General features: G+C 39.4%; 1 protein-coding gene and 1 long non-coding RNA gene across 2 annotated transcripts in view; one reads left to right on the forward strand and one right to left on the reverse strand.

Annotated features, from left to right (window-relative positions):
- The first annotated feature begins 7,270 nt into the window (after window positions 1-7,270).
- Window positions 7,271-27,142, forward strand: part of neb (nebbish) — a 164,398-nt gene continuing 144,526 nt past the window's right edge. Inside the window, exon 1 of the mRNA XM_067765770.1 lies at window positions 7,271-8,859. Coding sequence (XP_067621871.1) covers window positions 7,363-8,859 — 1,497 coding nt within the window. The 5' untranslated portion in view covers window positions 7,271-7,362. The remainder of the gene's footprint in view (window positions 8,860-27,142) is intronic.
- Window positions 26,651-27,090, reverse strand: LOC137242210 (uncharacterized). The gene is made up of 2 exons (XR_010950127.1): window positions 26,937-27,090; window positions 26,651-26,868 (listed from the first exon to the last, which is right to left on the reverse strand). It is a non-coding gene; the product is annotated as an uncharacterized lncRNA (long non-coding RNA).

The following is a 27,142-nucleotide window of genomic DNA, read 5'->3' on the forward strand; positions in this document are numbered from 1 at the left end:
GAAATTTTACACGCTCCGATTGGCTGTAGAGATAAGCCAATCCGCTATCAAATTACTATTGTGTAAACTAAATTGAGTTGTATGAACACCACTAAATTTAAATTGAAATTGCCTCAATTTATTTTTCTGTTTGAACATAGTGTTAATGAATTAGCTTTAATGAACAGTTTTCAGTGCGAGCTTAAGACTCCAGTAGGCGTGCCTCTGCTTGGGACGTTACTAGTCGCGCGCTCTACATACGTAGAACATTTTTAATAGAAGGTTTTCAAAGGAAATCTTTATAAATTGAAAAAAAAATTTTGGTAATAATAAAACAGATTTTATTATAAAACTAAAACAAATAAAACATAACCAATTTAAACACATTAGGAACCAAAAATAAGACTTCTTGCACATAACCAAAAAAACACAAAATTTTAACTTATAATAATAAAAGAAAAATTTTTTATTCGGTCATGTATTCCACCTCCGATTCTTCATATTTAGCGGAGTCCGGACACAGAAGAACCTGATGATCAGAACAAATCCATTTGTTACATGTATAACATGAATTTTTACATGTATAAAAAAATGTCACACGAGTAGGCGCGCGTTCTACAATTGTAGAAATGAACTTTTGCAGTCAAATTTCTCCAAGATGCGCATGCATCGGTCGCCGCAATGACACTGGAAACGTTTATTGTCTAGTAATAGAAGAGTATAAGAGAATAAGACTGTGTGCGTGAGTGACATAAGGTAAGCGAGAATATTCAACAAAATGCACAAGCGTTCTACTATTGTAGAACGTGCGCCTACTGGAGTGTTAAACTACAGTTAAAGTGGAATAGAGTTTAACCTTGCCAATTTAATCGATAACATAAAATTTTGTTGTTCACCTCAACTTAAGCGATGGAAGTGGCAGCGTAAAATTGTAGTTGTTGTTGTTGTAGAATATAACGGTAGTCAACTTAGACTATAGTAAAAAAAACTGGGCATAAAGCTGCAGTTATAGGAAAATAAAGAATAATTTGTCGTTGAAGCTCCTCATTTTCTACGCGAAGGGTAACGAGCTGATCTTCATCTCGAAGCATTTTATGAGATACGCGTTAAACTTTTATCGGGGTCACCAATATAGGAAAATAAAGAATAAATATTTCCTATTGAAATTTATATATAAATAGCGTTTACCCGCGGCCCCGTCCGCAAGGAGAAAATGAAATATGTGGGCTATTCACGTTAGCCTGCTTATAAAGTTATCTGTTTAAAATTTGTTTCTGTCTAATGCATTTTATTTTTGTAATTGAGTAAAAAAAAGAACTTTATGAGCTGATAACCTGATAGGATCCCAAAATGATAACGAAATTATCCAGAAAAAGCCACGAAATGACCCCGACGCTATCGCGGACGGATCCCGAAAACCATCCAGAAACGCCCTGGAAGTGTTTCCAAAAGTTCCCGAAGTAGTCCTAAAAAAACCCGAAATGACAACGACACGATTCTAGACTTATCCAGATAACCACACAGAAATGATGCCTGAAGGGTACCAAATTGATCCCGAAATAGTCCCGAAAAAGTTCCGAAATTACCCTGACGGGCTCCCGGACGGATCTCAGAAACCATCCAGAAAATATCCAGGAAGGGTCCTTAAATTATTCCGACTAACTCCAGAAAAAGTTCCGAAATGGCTCCGGGGGGATCCACGATGGATCGCGAAAACCATACAGAAATGATTCCGGAAGGATTCCAAAATGATCCCGAAATAGTCCGGAATTGACCCAGATGGGATCCCGCACAGATCCACAAATGATCCCGGAAGGGTGCAAAAACTATCCCGGAAAAGTAACAAAAAAATCCCGAAATGGCTCCTACGGCATCCCGGACGGATCCAGAAATGATCTCGGAAGGGTCCCCAAATGATCCCAAAATGGTCCCGAAATGACCCTGATGGATCCGGCAAACCATCAAGAAATTATGCCGAAAGGGTCCCAAAATGATCCCGAAATAATACAGAAAAAGTCACGAAACGACCCCTAGAGGATCCCCAAATGATCCCGTATTAGCCCCGAAAAGGTCCCGAAATAACCCCGACGGGATCCCGGACAAATCCCGAAAACCATCCAGAAATGATGCCGGAAGGAATCCCAAATGATTCCGTAAAAGTCCCGCATTGATTCCGACGGGATCCCGAACGGATACCGAAAATCATCCAGAAGTGATGCCGGAAAGGTCCTCAAATGATCACCTAATAGTCCCGAAATGACCCTTAAGGGGTAATGGACGGATCCCATAAACCATCCAGAAATGATCCCGATATATTCCCGAAGAAGTCCCGAAATGACCCTGACGGGATCTCGAACGCACCCCCAAATGACCCTGACGGGATCCCGGACAGATCCCGAAATCCATCCAGAAATGATCTTGGGAGGGACCCCAAATGATCCCGAAAAAGTCCCGCAATGATTCCGAGGGGATCCTGATCGGATACCGATAACCATCCAGAAGTGATGCCGGAAAGGTCCTCAAATGATCACCTAATACCAAAATGACCCTGACGGCATCCCGGACTGATCCCAAAATCCATCCAGAAATGATTTTGGGAAGGTCCCAAAATTATCCCGAAATAGTCTCGGAAAAGTTCAGAAATTACCCTGACGGGTTCCCGGACGAATCCTGAAAGCCATCTCTAAATGATCCCGAAAAAGTCCCGAAATGACCCTGACTGGACCCCGAAAGGATACCGAAAACTATCCAGAAATGATGCCGGAAATGTCCTCAAATGATCACCTAATAGTTCCGAAAAGACCCTGACGGGATCCCTAACGGATCCCGACAACTATCTAGAAATGATGCCGAAAGGGCCCGCAAATGATCCCGTATTAGTCGAGAAAAAGTCCCGAAATGAACCCGACGGGATGCCGGACGAATCCCAAAAACCAGCCGGAAATGATGCCGGAAGGGACACCAAATGATGCCGAAAAAGTCCCGCAATAATTCCGACGGGATCCTGAGCGGATACCTAAAACCATCCAGAAGTGATGCCGAAAAGGTCCTCAAATGATCACCTAATAGTCCCAAAATGAACCTGACGGCATCCCGGACAGATCCCGAAATCCATCCAGAAATGATCTTGGGAGGGTCCCAAAATTATCCCGAAATAGTCTGGGAAAAGTCCAGAAATTACCCTGACGGATACCGGACGAATCCTGAAAACCAATCTTAAATGATGCCGAAAAAGTCCCGAAATGACCTTGATGGGACCCGGAAAGGATCCCGAAAACTAACCAGAAATGATGCCGGAAAGGTCCTCAAATGATCTCCCAATAGTTCCGAAAAGACCCTGACGGGATCCCGAACGGATCCCGACAACTATCCAGAAATGATACCGAAAGGGCCCGCAAATGATCCCGTATTAGTCGAGAAAAAGTCCCGAAATGACCCCGACGGGATGCCGGACGAATCCCAAAAACCATCCAGAAATGATTTTGGAAGGGACCCCAATGATCCCGAAAAGGTCCCGCAATTATTCCGACGGGAATCTGAACGTATACCGAAAACCATCCAGAAGTGATGCCGGAACGGTCCTCAAATGATCACCTAATAGTCCCAAAATGACCCTGACGGAATCCCGGACAGATCCCGAAATCCATCCAGAAATGATCTTTGGAGGGCCCAAAATGATCCCGAAATAGTCTCGGAAAAGTCCAGAAATTACCCTGACGGGATCCCGAAAGAATTCCGAAAACTATCCAGAAATGATGCCGAAAGGGTCCGCAAATGATCCCGTCCCGTATTAGTCGAGAAAAAGTCCCGAAATGACCCCGACGGGATCCCGGACGAATCCCAAAAACCATCCAGAAATGATGCCGGTAGGTATCCCAAATGATCCCGAAATAATCCCGAAATGACCTCGTCGGCATCCCGGACGGATACCGAAAATTATCCAGTAATGATGCCGGAAAGGTCCACAAATGATCTCCTAATAGTCCCGAAATTACCCTGATGGGATCCCGGACGGATCCCGAAAACCATCCAGAAATGATGCCGGAAGAGCCCCCAAATGATCCCGAAAAAGTCCCCAAATGACCCCGACGATATCCCGGACGGATCCCGAAAACCATCCAGAAATGATGCCGGAAGAGCCCCCAAATGATCCCGAAAAAGTCCCCAAATGACCCCGACGAGATCCCGCACGGATCCCGAAAACCATCCAGAAATGATGCCGGAAGAGCCCCAAATGATCCCGAAAAAGTCCCCAAATGACCCCGACATACTCCAGAAAAGGTTCCGAAATGGCTCCGAGGGAATCAACGACGGATCGCGAAAACCATACAGAAATGATTCCGGAAGGATCCCAAAATGATCCCGAAATAGTCCGGAAATGACCCAGATGGGATCCCGCACATATCCAGAAATGATCCCGGAAGGGTCCAAAAACTATCCCGGAAAAGTAACAAAAAATCCCGAAATGGCTCCTACGGCATCCCGGACATATCCAGAAATGATCTCGGAAGGGTCCCCAAATGATCCCAAAATGGTCCCGAAATGACCCTGATGGATCCGGCAAACCATCAAGAAATTATGCCGGAAGGGTCCCCAAATGATCCCGAAATAAAACAGAAAAAGTCACGAAACGACCCCTAGAGGAACCCCAAATGATCTCGTATTAGCCCCAAAATGACCCTGACGGGATCCCGAAAGGATTCCGAAAACAATACAAAAACCATCCAGAAATGATGCCGGTAGGTATCCCAAATGATCCCGAAATAGTCCCGAAATTACCCTAATGGGATCCCGGACGGATCCCGAAAACCATCCAGAAATGATGCCGAAAAGGTTCCCAAATGATCCCGTATTAGTCGCGAAAAAGTCCCGAAATGACCCCGACGGGATCCCGGACGGATCCCGAAAACCATCCAGAAATGATGCCGAAAAGGTTCCCAAATGATCCCGTATTAGTCGAGAAAAAGTCCCGAAATGACCCCGACGGGATCCCGGACGAATCCCAAAAACCATCCAGAAATGATGCCGGTAGGTATCCCAAATGATCCCGAAATAATCCCGAAATGACCTCGTCGGCATCCCGGACGGATCCCGAAAATTATCCAGAAATGATGCCGGAAAGGTTCCCAAATGATCCCCTAATAGTCCCGAAATTACCCTAATGGGATCCCGGACGGATCCCGAAAACCATCCAGAAATGATGCCGAAAAGGTTCCCAAATGATCCCGTATTAGTCGCGAAAAAGTCCCGAAATGACCCCGACGGGATCCCGGACGGATCCCGAAAACCATCCAGAAATGATGCCGAAAGGGTTCCCAAATGATCCCGTATTAGTCGCGAAAAAGTCCTGAAATGACCCCGACGGGATCCCGGACGGATCCCGAAAACCATCCAGAAATGATGCCGGATGAGCCCCAAAATGATCTCGAAAAAGTCCCCAAATGACCCCGACGAGATCCCGGACGGATCCCGAAAACCATCCAGAAATGATGCCGGAAGAGCCCCCAAATGATCCCGAAAAAGTCCCCAAATGACCCCGACGATATCCCGGACGGATCCCGAAAACCATCCAGAAATGATGCCGGAAGAGCCCTCAAATGATCCCGAAAAAGTCCCAATATGACCCCGACGAGATTCCGCACGGATCCCGAAAACCATCCAGAAATGATGCCGGAAGGGTCCCCAAATGATCGCGAAATAGTCCCGAAATGATTCCGGAATAGTCCCGAAAATGTTCCAAAATAACCCCGACGGGATCCCGGACGGATCCCGTAAACTATACAGAAATGATCCCGGAAGGGTCCCAAAATGATCCCGAAATAGTCCCGAAAAAGTCCCGAAATTACCCCGGCGTAATCCCGGACCGATCCCGAAAACCATCCAGAAATGATCCCGGAAAGGTCTCGATATGACCCTTACGGGATTACAAATAAAGTGAAGCTAATTATAAAACCATGTTAATAAGGCAGCAGGCGCATTGGAGCGAATAAAAAGTTAGATAGAAACATACAGGTAAAGCTAATAAAAGCGTGCTAATAAAAACAATTGATGGAGAGCGGATGGCGGGAGTAGAGGAGAGGACCACTGATCGTTCCTCCAAAATTGTCTAGATCTCGTTCTGTATGTACCAGATACCAAAAACTATTGATTTAGGAGAAAATTTAGATTGAGTTATAACAATTTATGGATTTTACACCAGAGGGGGGATGAAGGGGGGCGGGCGGAGGGTGTCACTGCTTACTTTGTAAGCCCTCGACTTATTTGACCCCTTGAGTCTGTGATAAGGCCAGTATACGTAAAGTTATAATGTGTAAAAATTATGAAAAATAATTTCTCGAAGGGTCGTGGGACCCCCCACCCCTCTTTCCATGTTCGACAGAAATTTCGCTAGTAGACTACTGTCTGTGTCCCAAATTTCATCAAAATCCGTGTAGCCATTCTGGCGTGATTCAGTCGCAAAGACGAAAAAATATAATAATTAAATTATAACTGTTCCTAGGGGGCGGGGACCACGCCCCTTTTGAAAAATATATAGCTAGTAGATCCTTCTAGACTATTGGCTATATGTGTGCAAAATTTCATCCAAATCGGTCCAGCCGTTCTTGCGTTATTGAGTCACAAAGACAAACGTCTGGACAAACATCCAAACATCCAAACATCCAAACATCCAAACATCCAAACATCTAAACATCCAAACATCCAAACATCCAAACATCTTAACATCCAAACTTTCCCATTTATAATATATATTAGATTAGATTAGATGTATTTTATTATTTCACAATGAAAAATATTTAATGACTGACTCAACTATGAAAACTTGTTGAACAATATAAAATTTAAATGTTAGTTGCTAAACAACACTTTTGTTCTGAAGACTTGAACTGCACCGCCACACAGTCATTGGTGCCCTTTGTCGTATCGCTGTATCCGTATCCCTAACGTAATCAGCTGTTTATCGTTACGACGGTAAACCAAAACCCAATTGGTTGGCTACGATACGGTTACGACTTTAGCGGCACCAATAATCGATTGCATTGATTCTCATAAGGTTGGTCGAATCAGCTGTTAAAAGGTTACCGATACGGTTACCGATAAAGCACCAATGTCTCCAGCTTAAGGTTGGTCGAATCAGCTGTTATAAGGTTACCGATACGGTTACCGATAAAGCACCATTGCCCTGCAGCTTAAGTCATTTGTTCTTTATGGGCACCCTATACTCTGTTCCGAAACTTGCAATAGCTATCGATAAATATGTTTTGATGTGATGTCGTCACTGTGAATTAAATTTGAATAAACAGAACGCGCGGTTCGTGTGAAAACAAAAATTGGAAACTTTAATTTCTTATTTTCTCTTATAAAACAATCTATTATCTTAAAACTATGAACAATAAAGCATCATACGACCGATGTGGAACAAATTCTTCAGCGTCAGATCTTACGCCAATACAAAATGTATATTCCAAGCTAACTCCAAGTGGATTAAGGCACCGGAAAATGTGTACAAATAATTCTACACAAAAAAGTAAAAATTCTGAAGAGAAGAGTGGGTCTAGAATGCGTGAAAATAAACATTTGGCTATTAAAACTACCTCTTGTGATAGTGCTGTAAGTACACCTAGAGTTACACCTAGATCAACAGCGCTAAACGCGTGCTATACCCCGTCATCCCTCTATCGGAATATGTCAACACCTTCAAATAAACGAAATGGTCAAACTTCCACCACATCTGCAAGCAAATCAAAATTCAGAAATATGTTGGAATCTGCTCATTCAACCCAGACTAACGTTGCATCAGACACAGAAATAAGTAATCTTACTGTAGCGGTGAGGGTTCGTCCCCTTAATGCTCAAGAATGTTCATTAAACAAAGTGACAAAAGCTGTCCGTGTTTCAGGAAATGAATTGACGGTTTTTGCCGGCGTAACGGCTGATTCCACTTCAGGCCTAACACATTCTTTCATATACGATTATGTATTTGATTCTACTGATCCAGAAAGTGCTATATACGCCAATCAAGAAGACGTGTTTAGAGACACTGCAATGCCTTTATTAGATCGAGCGTTCCAAGGGTACAATGCATGTCTATTTGCTTATGGCCAAACTAGCTCGGGAAAATCTTATAGTATGATGGGAATTGAAGCTTTAGATGATGATGCATCGAAAAATAGCACACCTCATCCAGAGGCTGGTATAATCCCTCGCTTTTGTCGGGAGCTTTTCAAGCGTTTAGAGAAAAAAATGCATACAATTCGTGCCGAAATAGAGATAAGTTACTTTGAAATTTATAATGAGAAAATACATGACTTGCTTTGCGTTGCCACTGGCGAAGGTAATTGCAGTATTGGTAATATGCATGTGTCAGGTACCCCTACGACAGCCAATATCAGCAACAGACCAGCATTAAAAGTACGTGAGCATCCTATTTGGGGTCCTTACGTAGTTGATTTGAGTGTACACCCAGTAAATTCATATGAAGCAATGCGCAATTGGCTAGCAGTCGGTAACTCACAGCGAGCAACAGCAGCTACTGGAATGAACGACAAGAGCTCACGTTCTCATTCTATATTTAACATTGTTCTAAATTTGACTGAAATCGGTGATCAGCTAGGCAGAAACGAGGCTCTAACGGAAAACAATAAACCAAATGAAACTCATCATACACGTCGAAGTAGAATAAGTTTGGTTGATTTGGCGGGTAGCGAACGGGTTTCGGGGGTTGGCATGAATGACCATCGCATACGAGAAGGAGTTAGTATAAATAAAAGTTTGCTAACATTGGGCAAAGTGATAGCAGCGCTAGCGGATGCAAAAAGGAGTACAACAAGCGGCACTGTGTTTGTTCCATACCGCGAGAGTGTACTTACGTGGCTTCTAAGGGTAAGTCAATGCCTATTTAATATCATTTAATTTTTTGCCAAAAAAATATATTAAACAAAAACAAAAAATAACAGGATTAGCCTTGTTTCATCGGGCGACTTGAGGGCAGTAAACAGCCACAACGTCCGAGAGAAAAAAATAAGATCTGGGAACTGTTATATTACTTTTATACTACTAAGTACATTTCTGGATTTCCCGTTTCACTGATCATCTAATAAAGGTTTCCAACTAGCGATAAACGAAAATAAAGAATATTATTGTTCAAATAAATGCAAATTAATTACTACTTATATGACCATAATTCCGTTGAAAAATATTTCTAATGTCCCTAATTCCTAATGCAATGAAATATTTCATTGGTAAAAAATGAGAACACCTTTATTGTTAAATTTAAAAACAAATTTTCCATAAAACAAAAAATCTTAATTTTTCGCTCCTTGTTCAATAAAATTTGAATACTCTTTCTGACTAAATAATGAGTTATCATACAATTGAACAAGAGAAATAATCAAATATGAATACTTTTGATGATGAAAAACTAAAAAGCATTTTTCGATCACTTTTTGGAATCATTTTTGAAGTCCTTTAATGACTAAATTTTAATATTTTATAAAAACCAACAAAAAGAATAATCAAATATGCTTACCTTTGATGATCAAAAACTGAATATAGTTTTTCAATCACATTTTGGAATCATATTTGAATCAGATGTGTTTACTTTAGGTGATCAAAAATTTATGATAATTTTTCATTCAGCTTTCTGAATCTTTTATGAATATATTTGTTCACTGAATAATGAATTTTATGCTTGTTGAAATTTCACTTTTCATTAAAAATTTTATTTTTTTCACATACACATTTTTTTTCAATCATGAAGCTAAGAAAGATATTCTCCAAGACAAAAATAATGTAATGCTGCTTGTGAACGAAGATTTCCCCAACCATTTCTCCCCTTCAGCTTCCCAGAAAATACATAATGATTGGACAATACATAGGTTGTGAGCTATTTGAGCCCCAGGTAAGTGAAACTATCTTGACATAACTGGATACGGCTTCAACATCCCGCATCGTATCCGTATTTTAAGATTCAGACGATAATGCTGATGTTGCATGTTGTAGTCGCAGGTGTATATCGGTCATGTTTGTTTGCGAGTTAGCTGTGGTTCGAATTGCTCACTTTCGCATGCTTTCTTCCCCTGATGAAATAAGATTATTACGTAGTGTCCTATTTTGAATGATATATGAAGAATAAATGCATCATAATCGCATTCAAAAATGATTCAAAAATCTCAACCAAAGCGATTGAAATATATTCACGAATATGATCAGAAAATGACTGTGAAAAGAAGTCAAATATTACTCTAAAACTATTAAAGCTCAATTTTACAATGATATCAAATATGTATAAAAAGCGTTTCGAAATAGGAATCATAAATGATTATTCAAGAATAATCACATTTATGGTACATTTTTCTCCCGACGATACGTTAATTTTCGAACAGAAAATGCTTTTAAATTTGAACGTTTTTAATCATTTTGGGGTATGATATTTAAATATTTTTTGATCAAAATTTTCAAAAAATGCTGGCTGGTTTCTTTTGGTACATACATCACAGAACAGAAAAACAGTAGTGGCCATTTTTATTAAATTTCGCAAATTACCGATGTTAATGGTTATGGTAACAAGCACCCTTAAGGTACAAGCCCGACCATCTCGGGAACGATTTAATATAACCAAATAGAAACTTCTAGGTCATCGCGCCCTACCCCTAGTTCGATGAGTAACTGGGACCGCAGAGAACTTCTAAAGAAACAGGTTTCGCCACGGGTAGATAACATTGACGATATGGTTGGAGAAGCTATGATTGCGCTACATAACCCCTTGAGTCAATCGGGTATTTTGGTCGCCTACGACAGGCATACCTGCCGCGGGTATATTCTTAGCCCCATAAAACGCTGGGGTGTTATAAATATCTCCAAATTCGCATTGAACATTTTTCTTTTAATAAAAAAAAATCGGAAACACAAAAAATTTTTAAAACTCAATGCGTACCACGGAATAAAGAGCATATGCGATATTAAATGTAAATAAATCCCGTAGCCATTTAAACGGCATTGTAAGAGTTTATTTATTACTAGCCTTTACCCGCGGCCCCGTCCGCAAGGAGAAAATGAAATATATGGGCTATTCACCTTAGCCTGCTTATCAAGTTATCTGTTTAAACAATTTTTTCTGTCTAATGCATTTTATTTTAGTAATTGAGTAAAAAAAAGATTAAATGTGCTGATAACCTGATAGGATCCCCAAATGATCCCGAAATTATCCAGAAAAAGCCACGAAATGACCCCGAAGATATCGCGGACGGATCCCGAAAACCGTCCAGAAATTCCCCGAAGGGTCTCCAAAAGTTTCTGGAATAGTCCCAAAAACCCGAAATGACGACACAATTCTAGACTTATCCAGAGAAGCACACAGTAATGATCCCTGAATGGTACCAAAATGATCCCGAAATAGTCCCGGAAAAGTTCCGAAATGACCCTGACGGGCTCCCGGACGGATCTCAAAAACCATCCAGAAAATATCCAGGAAGGGTTCCTAAATTATCCTGACATAGTCCAGAAAGAGTTCCGAAATGACCCCGAGGGGATCCACGACGGATCGCGAAAACCATACAGAAATGATCACGGAAGGGTCCCAAAACTATCCCGAAAAAGTAACAAAAATATCTCGAAATGACTCCTACGGCATCACGGACAGATCCAGAAATGATCCCAAAATGATCCCAAAATGGTCCCGAAATGACCCTGATGGACACGGCAAACCATCAAGAAATGATGCCGGAAGGGTCCCCACATGATCCCGAAATAATACAGAAAAAGTCATGAAATGACCCCTAAGGGGTCCCCAAATGATCCGAAATAGTCCCGAAATGACCCCGACAGGATCCCGAAAACCATCCAGAAATGATGTGAAGTATTAGGAATTAAAAGACGTTGCACGTTTGATGGTGCGACATTAATTCTTCGCTTTATAAAATAAATTCTTGTCTTTTATAGTAATTGACTTAACCTATACATTCATAAATATCTTAATACTAATAACTAAAAATAAGTACATAGGAAATGGAGTATGCATACATGTACGTTTGTATACAGTCTTTGTATACATGTAGTTTTGTATGCATGGCTCCATACATGTAGGTTTGTACATGTTGTTTAGCAACGTCAGCAGATCAATTTGAGTGTTTTGGTATTTTCCCACAATAGGTTGTATGTTTGTATGTATACTCAAAATTTATTAGCTGTGAATGGATATGGGTCTCATATTCGGCATTCCATTGATGTTGGTTAACCGTCCGGGTTAGTTCAATAATTTATGTTGGACAATATTGTAATATGATTATTACTAAAATATATTTGGAGTTTATGATGAGTATTATTGCAATTGTGTTACAGTGGGTATGAAGCATAATGCTACATTACAGTGTGTATGACGTAAAATGCTACAGATGCCGGAAAGGTCCCCAAATGATCGCCTAATAGTCCCGAAATGACCCTGATGGGATCCCGGACGGATCCCGAAAACCATCCAGAAATGATGCCGAAAGGGTCCGCAATGATCCCGTATTCGATCTAGTAATGTTGCCAGAAAACCATCTAGAAATGTTGCCAGAAAATACCCCAAATGATCCCGAAATAGTCCCGACATGACCCCGTCGGGATCCCGGACGGATACTGAAAACTATCCAGATATGATGCCGGAAAGGTCCTCAAATGATCCCCTAATAGTCAGGAAATAACCCTGAAGGGATCCCGGACGGATCCCGAAAACCATCCAGAAATGATGCCGAAAGGGTCCCCAAATGATCCCGTATTAGTTGAGAAAAAGTCCCGAAATGGCCCCGACGAAATCCCGAACGCATCCTGAAATCCATCCAGAAATGATGCCGTAAGGGACCCCAAATGATCCCGAAAAGTTCCTCAAAAGACCCCGACGGGATCCCGTACGGATCCCGAAAACTATCCAGAAATGATGCCGGAAGGTACCCCAAATGATCCCGAATAAGGCCTGAAATGACCCCGACGGGAACCCGGACGAATCCCGAAAACCATACAGAAATGCTGCCGGAAGGGACCCCAAATGATTCCGAAAAAGTCCCGAAATGACCCCGCCGGGATCCCGGACGGATCCCGAAAACTATCCAAAAATGATGCCGGAAAGGTTCCCAAATGATCCCAAAATAGTCTCGAAATGACCCTGACGGGATCGCGAAAACCATCTCGAAATGATGGCGAAAGGGTCCACCAAATGATCCCGTATTAGTCGCGAAAAAGTCCCGAAATGACCCCGACGGGATCCCCGACGGATCCCGGAAACTATCCAAAAATGATGCCGGAAAGGTTCCCAAATGATCCCAAAATAGTCTCGAAATGACCCTGACGGGATCGCGAAAACCATCTCGAAATGATGGCGAAAGGGTCCACCAAATGATTCCGTATTAGTCGCGAAAAAGTCCCGAAATGACCCCGACGGGATCCCGAAAACCATCTAGAAATGATGCCGGAAGGTACCCCAAATGATCCCGAATAAGGCCTGAAATGACCCCGACGGGAACCCGGACGAATCCCGAAAACCATACAGAAATGCTGCCGGAAGGGACCCCAAATGATTCCGAAAAAGTCCCGAAATGACCCCGACGGGATCCCGGACGGATCCCGAAAACCATCCAGAAATGATGCCGGAAGGGACCCCAAATGACCCCGACGGGATCCCGGACGGATACCGAAAACCATCCAAAAATGATGCAGGTAGGTACCCCAAATGATCTCGAAATAGTCCCGAAATTACTCCATCCGGATCCCAACTATCCAGAAATGATGCCGGAAAGGTCCGAAAATGATCCCCTAATAGTCCCGATATTACCCTGACGGGACCCCGGAAGGATCCCGAAAACTATCCAGAAATGATGCCGGAAAGGTCCTCAAATGATCCCCTAAAAATCCCGAAATGACCCTGACGGGATCCCCGACGGATACCGGAAACTATCCGGAAATGATTCCGAAAAAGTCCCGAAATGACCCCGACGGGATCCCGGACGGATCCCGAAGACCATCCAGAAATTATGCCGGTAGGTACCCCAAATGAGCCCGAAATAGTCCTGAAATGATGCCGGAAAGGTCCTCAAATAATCCCCTAATAATCCCGAAATGGCCCTGACGGGATCCCGGACGGATCCCGAAAACCATTCAGAAATGATGCCGGTAGGTACCACAAATGATCCCGAAATGACCCCGTCGGGATCCCGGATATGACCCTAACGGGATTAAAAATAAGGTGAAGCTAATTATAAAACCATGTTAAAAAGCCAGCAGGCGCGTTGGAGCGAATGAAAAGTTACAAAGAAACATACAGGTAAAGCTAATAAAAGCGTGCTAATTAAAACAATTGAAGGTTGGCGGATGGCGGAAGGAGACAGAGAGCACCACCGATCGTTTTTCCAAATTGTTTAGATCTCGATCTGTATGAGCCAGATACCAAAAATTATACATTTATGAGAACATTTATATTGAGTTATTACAATTTATAGATTTTACACCAGAGTGGGTGAGAAGGAGGGAAGGGGGGGGGGGGGAGGGTGTCACTGCTCATGTTGTAAGCCCTCGACTTATTTGACGTATTGAGTTTGTAATATTGGTGAAGGAAGTATACTATTGTCTGTGTCCCAAATTTCATCAAAATCCGTGTAGCCGTTCTGGCGTGATTCAGTCACAAAGACGAAAAAATATAATAATATATAAAAACATATATAACCTGTAGATCCTTCTAGACTATTGGCTATATGTGTGCAAAATTTCATCCAAATCCGTCCAGCCGTTCTTGCGTGATTGAGGCACAAAGACAAACGTCTGGACATCCAAACATCCAAACTTTCCCATTTATAATATATATATTAGATTAGATAGATTAGATATCTGTAGTGACTACCCAAATCGACCCTGCACAATATGTGGCAACATCATAGAACAGCTGAGTTTTAGCAACGCATTATAATTCGGGACTTTCCCTTGAAAGATAACACATCGTTCTTTTTAGTTTTACTTTTACGCCCCGATTCTAGTGTGGTAACAACATTCTTCACCACGGTAACGAAATCATGTGGCAACTTTTACACCCTTTTGGTATTCTAACCGCGAAAGTAGCCGGATAATTTTTTACCCACAAAAGTAGGTGGTTACATCGAAATAACCACACAACAGCTGTTGTTTAGAAAAAGGCAAAACTGAAAAATAAAGAATTGTAAGAGCAAATAAGTAAAGATAATAGTAAAAAAGTGTTGCCTCTTGCTATACATATTTGTTTACATTATGTACTTTCACAGAATAAATTACAATATACATACCTATGTACAAACTTATCATGCATAATATGCATATACACATCGTCCCGTTTATTCGTTAACCTCGTATCTACAATTTCGGTAAAGCGATCACGGTTGCCACACCGAGTTTTCATTTGGAACCAAAATTCATCGAAAAAAGGACCAAATTTTTGTTTTGTTTTATTAGTATAAAATACAAAATTTTTGGATGTTTCCATATAAAATTTTACTAAACATAGTGAAGACTTTCCTTTAATTCAAGCTGAACAAACAACCAAAAATGGTATTATATTTTGACATAGGATAAGTCTATGTCTTTCACCAACCAAACGTTGTGAACCTAGTTTTGGTCGCAAAGCTCTTGGTTCGAGCATTATGTTGTTGTAGCACTGAAACGGTTCAAAATTTGCGTTCTGGTGTTGCCGAACTATGAATGTGGAAAACTCAGTAAATCATAAATGAAACTAGGCAATTTTGTTAGTGCTATTTTTTAGACGCTTACTTTTTCCCTTAACGTTTAAACTTCACATCAAAGCCTAGATTCACAAAGTTTGAGTTTTGATCCCAGGCCTCAGGGGTTCTGCTAGCACCTACGGGAATAATTTTATACAAAACATTTCTTCCGACATCAAATCTCTATTGCATTTGCTTCCTTCTGTCTTCGAGTTAAAATATTTCTTGCGCCAAGATACTTAGTTTTCAATTACCTTGCGTGGCTTAACACCACAATAGTCCTGAAATTCCTTGAACTCATTGAGCTTGGTGAGAAAGATTTAAATATCAACGTGCCAAATGAGAAGTAATGCATGGAATTTCTTTGTATAAGGTTTGAAAGTGTTAGGCTCACGGCAGAGTGCTCGCCATAAGCTATGCTAGGCGAGAAGCAATTTTTATTTTCATATATTTTACATAGTGGTGTATAACCGATCGAAATATCTAGCCGTTATTAATAGCCGTGTTTTTTTTTACACGCGTATACGTTTCGTTTGCGCGTGAAAAAAACGCCTATCCTCGCTTAGATAATGCTTAGGAGATCCATCTAGCGACAGTGGTTAAATAACTAGCTACAGCACAGGGTGTACCGAAAAGCGGAGACACAGCCCTCTGTTATATTTCTGAGTATAACATATAGCTGAATCAAATGTGATAAATAGTGGACGCGCATAGAATACATAGAATTGGTGCAGAGGGTGAAATATAGACATATATTTCAGTTACATCTGAGTATAATGAGTGAAATTTAGTAGTACTAATTTTATGCGTAGCAATTTCAGAGGTGTATTTAAGAGGTATTTGTCGCTTAGCAGTCCATGTAAAGTTTAAGCGTAAACGTATATAGATGTGAGAAAAAAACACAGCTAATATTATTATAAAACAAGAGTTTTTTTATTAATCGGTTATTTCATCAACACTTAACGACAATGTGTTTGCCAACACTTTTCTTTTTAATGCCTGGCATAAATTATATCCTAGGTGTAATGTTATTGTTCTGGTACATTTTATTGACTGAGCAATTTTTTTATGGCGAGATTTCCATTGAAGTAAATTCAAAATTATATGGAGGCTAACGAAAGTGTGGCGAATTTTTGCGCAATATTGTGAATTTTTACCTGAGTGAAGAAGAAAAGTACCAGTCGTGGTTGCTGCCTAAAAAGGACCAAAATTGAAGAAAAGGGACCAGCGGACCAAATGGGGCTGGAAGGGACCATTTTTGGTCCAAATGGACCAAAGTGGCAACCGTGAAAGCGAAGAAAACTACCTTTCAAATTTCTTCACAGACACTGGTGAGTTTTTCGGTGATGACAGCGTTACCACTTGGGCCAGAATCGCGGATAAAAGAACTGGTAACGATATTCGGTTACATAATGTTCTGGGTACTATTTTACCGGTAACGCTCAGAATCGGGGCGTTAGTTTAAGTTTTTATTTGAATGAATTATTGAATTAAATATTATAGAATAAACATTAAAATTCTCGCAAAAAGACTCGCAGAATGTACGTGGTAACGATGTGCATTATAAGCAACACCAACATGTCATCATCAGCGGCAACGTTTGCATAAATCACAGACAGCATCACATTCTCATCCATCCGTGATGCGTCGGCAGGCGCAAACAAAAAAAAAAAAAAATTCACCAAATGTGTCCAATTTGTTGCAACGCTTGCAGCAAGCGCAAAATTGTTATGATCCCGGTCACGTTGAAGGCGTGCTTTGGCTACACGATGCCAAATTGTAAATCAACAGCAACAATTGCCTAGTAATAATCTGCTGGTAATTACTCAACGACAATGCAACAACGGCGGCCAACAAACACTTCCACAACAAATCACCCGGTAAGAACGCAACACAGTGTCGGCCACCATGCGCTTTCACACCAAGACTTTCGGAAAACTAGTCAGCCCTCCGTACAAAGCGGCTATGTCGGAGGAGGATAGGAACTCCAGCCGCCTTTACATTTGAACCACAACGTTTTCAACGAAATTCCTCATCGACACGGGCGCCGAAGTTTCGGTAGTACCCAAACGTCACGATGAGAGTACGCAACCAAACGCAATGAAACTGGTTGCTGCAAACAGCACTACAATTAATACATTCGAGGCAGAACATTTTCAATGAAATTCCTCATCGACACGGGCGCCGAAGTTTCGGTGGTACCCAAACGTCACGATGAGAGTACGCAACCAAACGCAATGAAACTGGTTGCTGCAAACAATACTACAACTAATACATTCGACAAACGACAAATAACATTAGATCTCGACCTACGATGGCCATTAGATCTCGCCGACGTTGCGCATCCTATCATAGGTGCGGATTTCCTAAGACACTACGACGTGTTGGTGGATTTTCAAAAACAAAGCAAGGAATCGACAACGCATACGCATACGCAAGCGCAATTGCAAACACAAACCAAGGAATTATTTCCAAATAACCAACATAATTTCTTACGAGAACTACGACACTACGACGGCATTTCGAGACCGTTCGACCAATACAATACAAACGTCACAGCATGGTTAACCTGCGGAATTTGTTCCCAAGGATCGGAGAATTTTCTGGAAAGGGAGTGGTGTAGTGACTACCCAAATCGACCCTGTAGCAATATGTGACAACATCATAGAACAGCTGAGTTTTAGCAACTACAGCCAACGTTTAGTTATACTTTGAATTTCAACGCATCATTATAATTCGGGACTTTCCCTTGAAAGATAACACATCGTTCTTCTTAGTTTTACTTTTAGTTTAAGTTATTATTTGAAGGAATTATTGAATTAAATATTATAGAATAAACATTAAAATTCTATATATCTGTTTTTTATTTTAAACTAGCAGATCGGCAGACGTTGCTCCGCCCTAGCTTTGATCTATCTGCATAACTTTTAAGCAGTTTTTACCTCTTGCTCTCCCTTCCCCTCTCCCCATTTTCCTTATCTTTTTATTCACTGTTCTCTCTGCCTTTCTCTTTTTCTACGCCTCTTTCTCCCTCTCCGTCTTTTCCCTCACTTTTTTACCGCTCCATCGGTCCATATCTCTCTATTTTCCTCTAACTCTATCTCTTTTTCCTTCCCTCTTCTCTCTAGTTATTCTTGTTCTTCTCCTCAATCCCACTCCAATTCCCAGTCCGAGTTACAGTCCGTGCCTGCTCCATTTCCCAAAAAAAGTGCGTAAATACTAATCTAGGCAAAGAGCTACCTATATACTAAATTTCAGGTAAATCGAACCAAGAACAGAATTTGTTCGAAAAGATCGGTCGCCGGAAAGCAAGTATCGTAAATATTAATCTAACCAAAGGCCTACCTATATACCAAATTTCAGCAAATCGAACCGTGAATAGAATTTGTTCGAATACTTCAGTCATGGTCCACTTCCCGGAAAGACACTTGACAGGAACGCACACGGTGTGCAAAAGTGATTGAAATCGGTTAAGTATCTTAGTGTCACGTTGTTTACACAAAATTTTTATATATTAAGATTACAACTGGGTAATAATTATTTTGGTACTCTCAAAAGCGTTTTGGTCCGTTTTTTGGTACGAAGAGAAATATGTGACCAGCAGCACTGGTTGCACAGGAATAATTTAAATTTATATCATTACTTAGCATATACGATTTTTTGCTATAAATATACACTTAGTCCGGTTGAATACGGGAAAGAAAAAATTATTGAAACCGGTCAAACCGTTTTGGAGTATTAGCTAAAATATTAAAAAATGTTTGCCGTAAATGTTCCCTCAATCAGAACGAAACTAACAGAGCAAAAATAATTAAAATCGGTATAGCCGTTGTACTAACACACACAAATTCATTTATATATACGGGATATTCCATCCCATTTCGACCAATTTTGAACCCGACCCCTTTAGAATTGGCTGAAAGTTTTTCTTCTTTTTTTAGCTTACGAAAGACGTTTTTCAGAATTTTTTCAAATTTTTTCATCCAACTCAGAAAAAGTTATGAATTTAAAAAAAAAACATCGTTTTTGTTTTCAAAATGCTATAACTTTTTCAAAAATTGACCGTTTGGGATCTTTTTTTTTTTAAATTTGTTTTTAAATTTACTTTTCGGAAAAAATACAAAAAAAATTTTAAAGTTTTTTTTTGTAATTTTTCGGTTTTTCGAGATTTTTTGAATTTCGCCATTTTTTTTTCTCATAGCAAACTTCAATCAATTCTGCAATCATCCCCACTAATCCCGGAGTGGGTCGATATTTTATTTTTTATTTTTTTATTTAATTGAAAAAAAAAGAACTTTAAAAATTTTTTTGTATTTTTTCCGAAAAGTACGTTTAAAAACAAATTAAAAAAAAAAATATCCCAAACGGTCAATTTTTGAAAAAGTTACAGTAAATCTCGAAAAAAACTGAAAAATTACAAAAAAAAAAAAAACTTTCAAAATTTTTTTTGTATTTTTTCCGAAAAGTACATTTAAAAACAAATTAAAAAAAAAAGATCCCAAACGGTCAATCTTTGACATTTTGGAAACAAAAACGGTGTTTTCTTTTAAATTCATAACTTTTTTTGAGTTGGATGAAAAAATTTGAAACAATTCTGAAAAAATTCTGAAAAACGTCTTTCGTAAGCTAGAAAAAGAAGAAAAACTTTCAGCCAATTCTAAAGGGGTCGGCTTCAAAATTGGTCGAAATGGGATGGAATACCCCATATATAGATATGTATTCTGAATGCTGTTAAACCAGTTGAATTCATTACAAACTTTTTAAATTCTATGGGAAATTGTGGAAATAAAAACGCAACGTTGTTCTTTGCCGAATATGTGATTAAAAATATACCACGGAATCACCTAAACGGCTGCCTTGCGTTTCTATTTAATGATAAAGAAACTTATTGAAATAAGTTTTCTTATAAAAAGTCAATGAAGTACCCCAATTCCGTTGGACCAACGGCTCTAAATTACACAATATTTAATTCTAATTGAATACGGTTGATTTTCTTGATTGGGCTTAGTGGTTCGGCTAGCTTAAATTAAAGCTCTAGGTCTCAAGTATATCCGAAAGTTACTTATAAGTCGATCACATACATTTTTTTAAATATCAGGATCCCGGGTTCTGAAGTATGGTTCAAGTTTCAAGACTAGCTCCACTGGAAGTTTCTTAAAAACAAGATTTTCCAATTTTGTACTGAAATTGGCGGACATACACGAAACCGACCTTATATATAGGAAGGAAACTGAGCATGGGAAAACATGCATAAACAATGCTTAAAATAATCGCACCACTTTCTCCAGTAAAAATTTGAAATCGTTTGAACCAATAACTACGGAGTTATGCCCCTTTTGAAAATCTCACATCGGCTTGTAACAAATGGTGAAAAAAAATGTTTTTTTGCTTCTCCTGTAATATTTTAAATTTGTGGGTTAAGGCCTTTGTGAATTAGGCTAAGGAGATATGTATGTATATAGGCAATTCACAATGTCCCCTATTCGCCGAATTTGCTATGCTGTAATCAAATTTTATATTGGAAATCATGGATACAACTCAAATCTTAAAATTTTACATGAACACCACACTCTTGTGATTTGCCCAATTATTTTAACTGTGTTTTTCTACATCTATGTACATATGCACTTAAACTTTATATGGACTGCCAAGTGCATAACCTTATCTACACTTCTGAAATTGCTGCGCAGAAAATTAGTACTCCTAAATTTCAATACGAATTATACTCAGATGCAATTGAAATATGTGTCTATGTTTTACCTCTACACTACTTCCATGTTTTACCTCTACAAATGGTGTGTGTCCACTATTCACCGCAACCGATTCAGCTACAGGTTATACACTATGGCCAACAGAGGTTTGTGTCTGCGCTTTTCGGTACAACATGTTCTGTAGCTAGTTATTTATCCACTGCCGCTAGATGGGTCTCTCAAACATTATCTACGTGATTATAAGCGTTTTTTTTACCCGCAAATGTGGATGTATATACATGTAAAAAAACACTGCTATTATTGATGTTATTATTGTTTAAATCAGGCATGCTTAACCAACGAACCGATATCATTTCGTTACGACAATTAACGTTAATACACGAAACAAAGTCATTTCGTTTCGTTTATTAACGTTAAGAACGTCAAATTAACGAAATGATTTTGTTTCGTTCTCTGCCATATCAAAACGAAATCAAATCGCTTATGTTGATTATTAATTTCAAGCTATGCTGGCAAAACTGATTGATGGCGGAGTCATTAAAGGTGAAAGCATTAGCCAAGCTGATTGCAACATTTCTCATGAATTTTGACAGTGCAAACATTTCTCAGAGTATTTTTGACATTACCACCAACGAATTACACAAACAAATTACTTGGAGTTTGTGTGTGCATGTCCGCTCGCTGTTACCACCTTACGGCTCCACCATGGCTATAGCATTGCCAGCACAATTCAAACACAAAGTATCACGTTTTTGTTAACGTTTTTGAACCCGACCCCTTTAGAATTGGCTGAAAGTTTTTCTTCTTTTTCTAGCTTACGAAAGACGTTTTTCAGAATTTTTTCAAATTTTTTCATCCAACTCAAAAAAAGTTATGAATTTTTAAAAAAACACTGTTTTTGTTTTCAAAATGCTATAACTTTTTCAAAAATTGACCGTTTGGGATCTTTTTTTTTTTTTAATTTTGTTTTTAAATGTACTTTTGGGAAAAAATACAAAAAAAATTTTAAAGTTTTTTTTTTAATTTTTCAGTTTTTCGAGATTTTTCGAATTTCGCCATTTTTTTTCTCATAAAAAACTTCAATCAATTCTGCAATCATCCCCACTTATCCCGGAGTGGACCGATTTTTTTTTAGATTTTTTTTTATTTAATTGAAAAAAAAATTTTTCAAAAATAAACATTTTTTTTAATCAATTTTATTTATATAACAAAAAAATGTAAGAAAATGATTTTTAAGTATTCTTTTCTTTATATATTATGGTAATCTACGATTAAAATAACCAGGATTAATGACTGACATAGTAAACATGTAAGTTTAATCATAGATTACCATAATATATAAAGAAAAGAATACTTAAAAATCATTTTTTTACATTTTATTTATAAAAAAAATTGATAAAAAAAAATTTTTATTTTTGAATTTTTTTTTCACTCCGGGATTAGTGGGGATGATTGCAGAATTGATTGAAGTTTTTTATGAGAAAAAAAAATGGCGAAATTCGAAAATTCTCGAAAAACTGAAAAATTAAAAAAAAAAACTAAAAAATTTTTTTGTTTTTCTTCCGAAAAGTACATTTAAAAACAAAAAACATTTAAAAAAGATCCCAAACGGTCAATTTTTGAAAAAGTTATAGCATTTTGAAAACAAAAACGGTGTTTTTTTAAAAATTCATAACTTTTTTTGAGTTGGATGAAAAATTTGAAAAAATTCTGAAAAACGTCTTTCGTAAGCTAGAAAAAGAAGAAAAACTTTCAGCCAATTCTTAAGGGGTCGGGTTAAAAATTGGTCGACATGGGATGGAATACCCCATATGTATATTTTATTTTACTGCATACTAGTATACTCTGCAGACTTTTTCCTGCCTGAAAATTTGTTTCCCTGCATTCAAAAAGTGAGCCTCGATTCCCTCCTACTTTATCTTCCATTGTCTTATCTTTGTCCATTCCCTATTTCATTTATTTCCTCCCACTCCCTTTCTCACCGCCACTCCTACTCTCCCACTTCCATTCCCGTTCCTAATCTCACTCCCACTCATACCCGCAAACTCACTCCCCCTCTCACCTCACTAACTACCATAATCTACCATAACTAACATAATAATACTCAAGAATATTTTTTAGAAACCAGCTGGATTTGGAGTAAGTGGCCATGTCCTGGGACATCGGTGTGTGAACGTATATTCTTTACTTAACTCACATATTACCTATAGAGCTACCGCATTTCACTCCGCTGTCGTTTTTCCTACTTGGAACCGTTACCTTTATGATTAGAACCAAACTGTTTATAATTTCATAAACCACACAAAAAATTATTTGGTCCGGTTCAACATAAAATGTAAGCAAATTTATTGAAAGTAAAATTACTTCCCCAATTTGCTTATTACTTTGCTTTGCTTAAGAAAAATACTAATGTCCATTTTTTATAAAATGAAAAGCTTAAATTTCTTAAGTTTTCGCAATTTTTCGTTAATTTTGCATATAATAAAGTGTTTGCCTCACTATTAATCTGTTTAACCTAAACTTTTTATCTTAGGCTAGGTTTAACTAACAGGTCCCTGGGGACCTGACAAAGACTGAACGTCCATAGTGTTACCTATCCAATAACTGCTTCTAGATCTGATAGGTGTAACATTAATAATACCTGGAGTAATATTCTGGCAAGCAAAGAACGTACTCGAAACCACACGGATTTCTTCCTACTCTCCTAATCAAACCACTTCGTTGAGTTTGTGAAGCTAACTAAGCGTCGTCTATTGACCTCAGCTATATCAGTCAGATCTGCGAGAAACATCTTGCCCATAAAACATTGCCTTCTTCTACCGAGCGCTGGACATTTACACAGTAGATGCCTAACAGTTTCAGGCTCTTCTTCGTTGCCGCAGCTTCTACAATAAACATTAAATGGAGCGCCAATCCTTTCCGCATGCGATCCAATACAAACATGACCAGTGAGAAGACCTACAACTAAGGAAAGGTCCCTCTTACGGAAGGTGAGAAGATCTCGCAATCTCTTCTCATTCCATTCCGGCCATGTGAATTTTGCCGTGTGGCATCTATCATGATGCTTCCACCGGGCTGCCGCTTCCATCAGTAGAGCCTCCTTTATCTTGAGCTTGCAGGTGGAGAGCGGCATGCCCAACCTCTTCGAGGATGGCGAAAGTGGAAGCAAGCTCATCCGCCATCTCATTACCTGGTATGCCCTTATGTCCCGGAACCCATACGAGTTGCAGAGCAAACTGTTCAGCCATCACGTTAAGTGATCTGCGACAGCCTACTACAGTTTCAGAATTAGTTGTGACAGTCAAGGGCTTTCAGTGCTGTTTGACTGCCTGAGAAAATATAAATGTGCTTCTGAGAGACTGCCCTCTGCCTAAGGCAGTTCAAGCTCGGCCTGAAATACGCTACAGTGATCCGGAAGGCGAAACGATCTTTGTATGTCCAATCGTTCCGAATAGACACCCCCTCCGTCCCTGTTAACCAGTTTAGATCCATCTGTGTAGATCTGAATGCTGTTGGTGGGCCAATCAGGGTCATTCACCCACTGTTCCCTCTCAGGGATTAATATCTCGTATCCCTTGTTAAAGTTCGTATGCGGTTTGCAGAAATCTGTCCATTCTGGTATGCAGAATCTGTCGAGAATTTCAGTATGGTTGCAGTGAGACTATGTGGTCAGTATCCTCAGCTACCTACAACCTACCTACTATATCTATAGGTAGTAGGTTCAGTATTACATTTATAACATCCTTTGGCGTTGTGCGGATTGCTCCGCTTATGCATAGTAGTGCACTTTTTGAAGAGCAAGAACCGTCGAGGATTTATTCAGGGCGGGCCATACCGCCAATTGGGTTGGAGAAGCTATATATATACCGCTACACAATCCCTTGAACCCCAATGCATACTTTCAACATACATACATACGACCTGCTCATGATCTTCTATACATTGCTTACCCGCACCCGGTTCGACGCTTTTTCTGGTCGAACGTGTGAATTTTTTTGATGATCTGATTGGGGCGCCTACGGTTCAAGCTTCGAGGGATGCTCCCTTCTACCAACCCTAAACTTCTCTTACACCACTAGGTCTACAGATGGAATGTGCCGGTTTGTTTTACAGGGCGCCCGTTGATCAGCATATTCATAGCCTTTTTACCCCCTCTAATTTCTTTTGGTAGGTTTTTTTTTGTGTTTTTGTATGGATAGCCATTACTTTGGGACTTTTTATAGGATAGCCTGCACAATCGCTGTAAATACCCATGAGAGGGGGCGATATGCCCCACGCACATCCCAACATTCTTTTAGAGGTTCGGCGTTTCAGAGGTACCCAGAAAACTTTTCATGAACCGGTTTAAGTTTTGCAATAGTGGTTCGAACCACTGAATCTAACCGCTTGAAATTTTCGGTTGGTTGGCAGTCCTGCTATTTTCTTTTTCGCTTCTTGTGCGATTGCAAGGGCCTTGCTCTAACCGCTGTTTGGATCTCTTTATGTCGTCTTGCTGGCGCTACGCGGCGCAGCCTTTGCGGACTTGATTGAATCTGCGATGACATCGAACGCATCAAACATAAAAATCTGCAAATTTTATGAAAAAAATAAAAAGCAGCGCACTATAAATTGGAAGAAATGTTCGGCCCTAATCTAATCAGTGCTGAGATTGGCGCTTGATTTGGAAAGGCTATTTCGTGCACCTCACTATTCCGTGGATTCCGCCTAATCACAAGTTTTGAAGTACCTTTTTCTACGCTCAAACTGGGTTATGATTACATCTTAACAAGTGAGTGCAGTACATTTCAATGACACCATAAAAAAAAAATAATTTGATACTTCGACCAAAAAATTTTAAGAAGTCTTATCATCCGTCAACTTTTTTGTACAGCTCTTAAATAATAATGGTATTAATATCAATGCCCTCCAAGGGGACTTGGGCGGAACTTTGTTTCTAATTTGTGGAGTGTTACTTTTAAACTTTTTGCTAGGAATTGGCGGTAGCAACATGTTTTAAGTCGACACAGAACAGCATATAAACTTTTGATGACAGAAATAGACTCGAAGTTTTTGCCATATGACTATCGATACATCCCACTTCTGTGATTAGAAAAACTTTTTCTAAAGTGGTATGTTACATTTGCCGGGACCCAAACCTTCGGTCTTCGCTATGCTGGGCGCGCACACCACCTCCATACGACGGCGGCAGTTTTTAAATTTGCTTTAAATGTTTTCGCAGCAATTGCTATAATAACAATAAATGCGCAATTTCTTTGTCCGTTGTTTAGTCTTTATTTCGGAGCCTTATCAAAAGAAAAAGGCATTTCTTTAAATATGTATATCAAGTTTTGTTTTATTTTATAAAATAATTTCACTAGAAAAGCGATAGCGTTGTTTTGCCAATAACTTAAGCACATTTCGTAGCTTACATTTGCAACTCTGTGGTGTGCATTTGCAGGTTTTGAACTTTGCCTTAAGACTTTTATCTAAAATTTGAAATTTAAAATTATTACCGTTTTACGCAATTGATATGTAAATCCAAGTAAATATTTACCATTTTTTGCCACATCATCAGATGTTTGTGCTCCAACTGATCTGGCGTAGCCTAGTAATTTTCGGAACATTGTTAACGAGTTTAGTAACAATAATAAGAAGTAAATATAATATCTAGTTTTTCTGGACAATTTGCATGTAGCAACAAGCACAGCTTTATATCTAGTAAATTGAACAGTCTGGGCGTGTTTATATGAACTTTTGAGT

Source organism: Eurosta solidaginis, chromosome 2, assembly GCF_040869045.1.
Source record: "Eurosta solidaginis isolate ZX-2024a chromosome 2, ASM4086904v1, whole genome shotgun sequence".
NCBI lineage: Eukaryota > Metazoa > Arthropoda > Insecta > Diptera > Tephritidae > Eurosta > Eurosta solidaginis.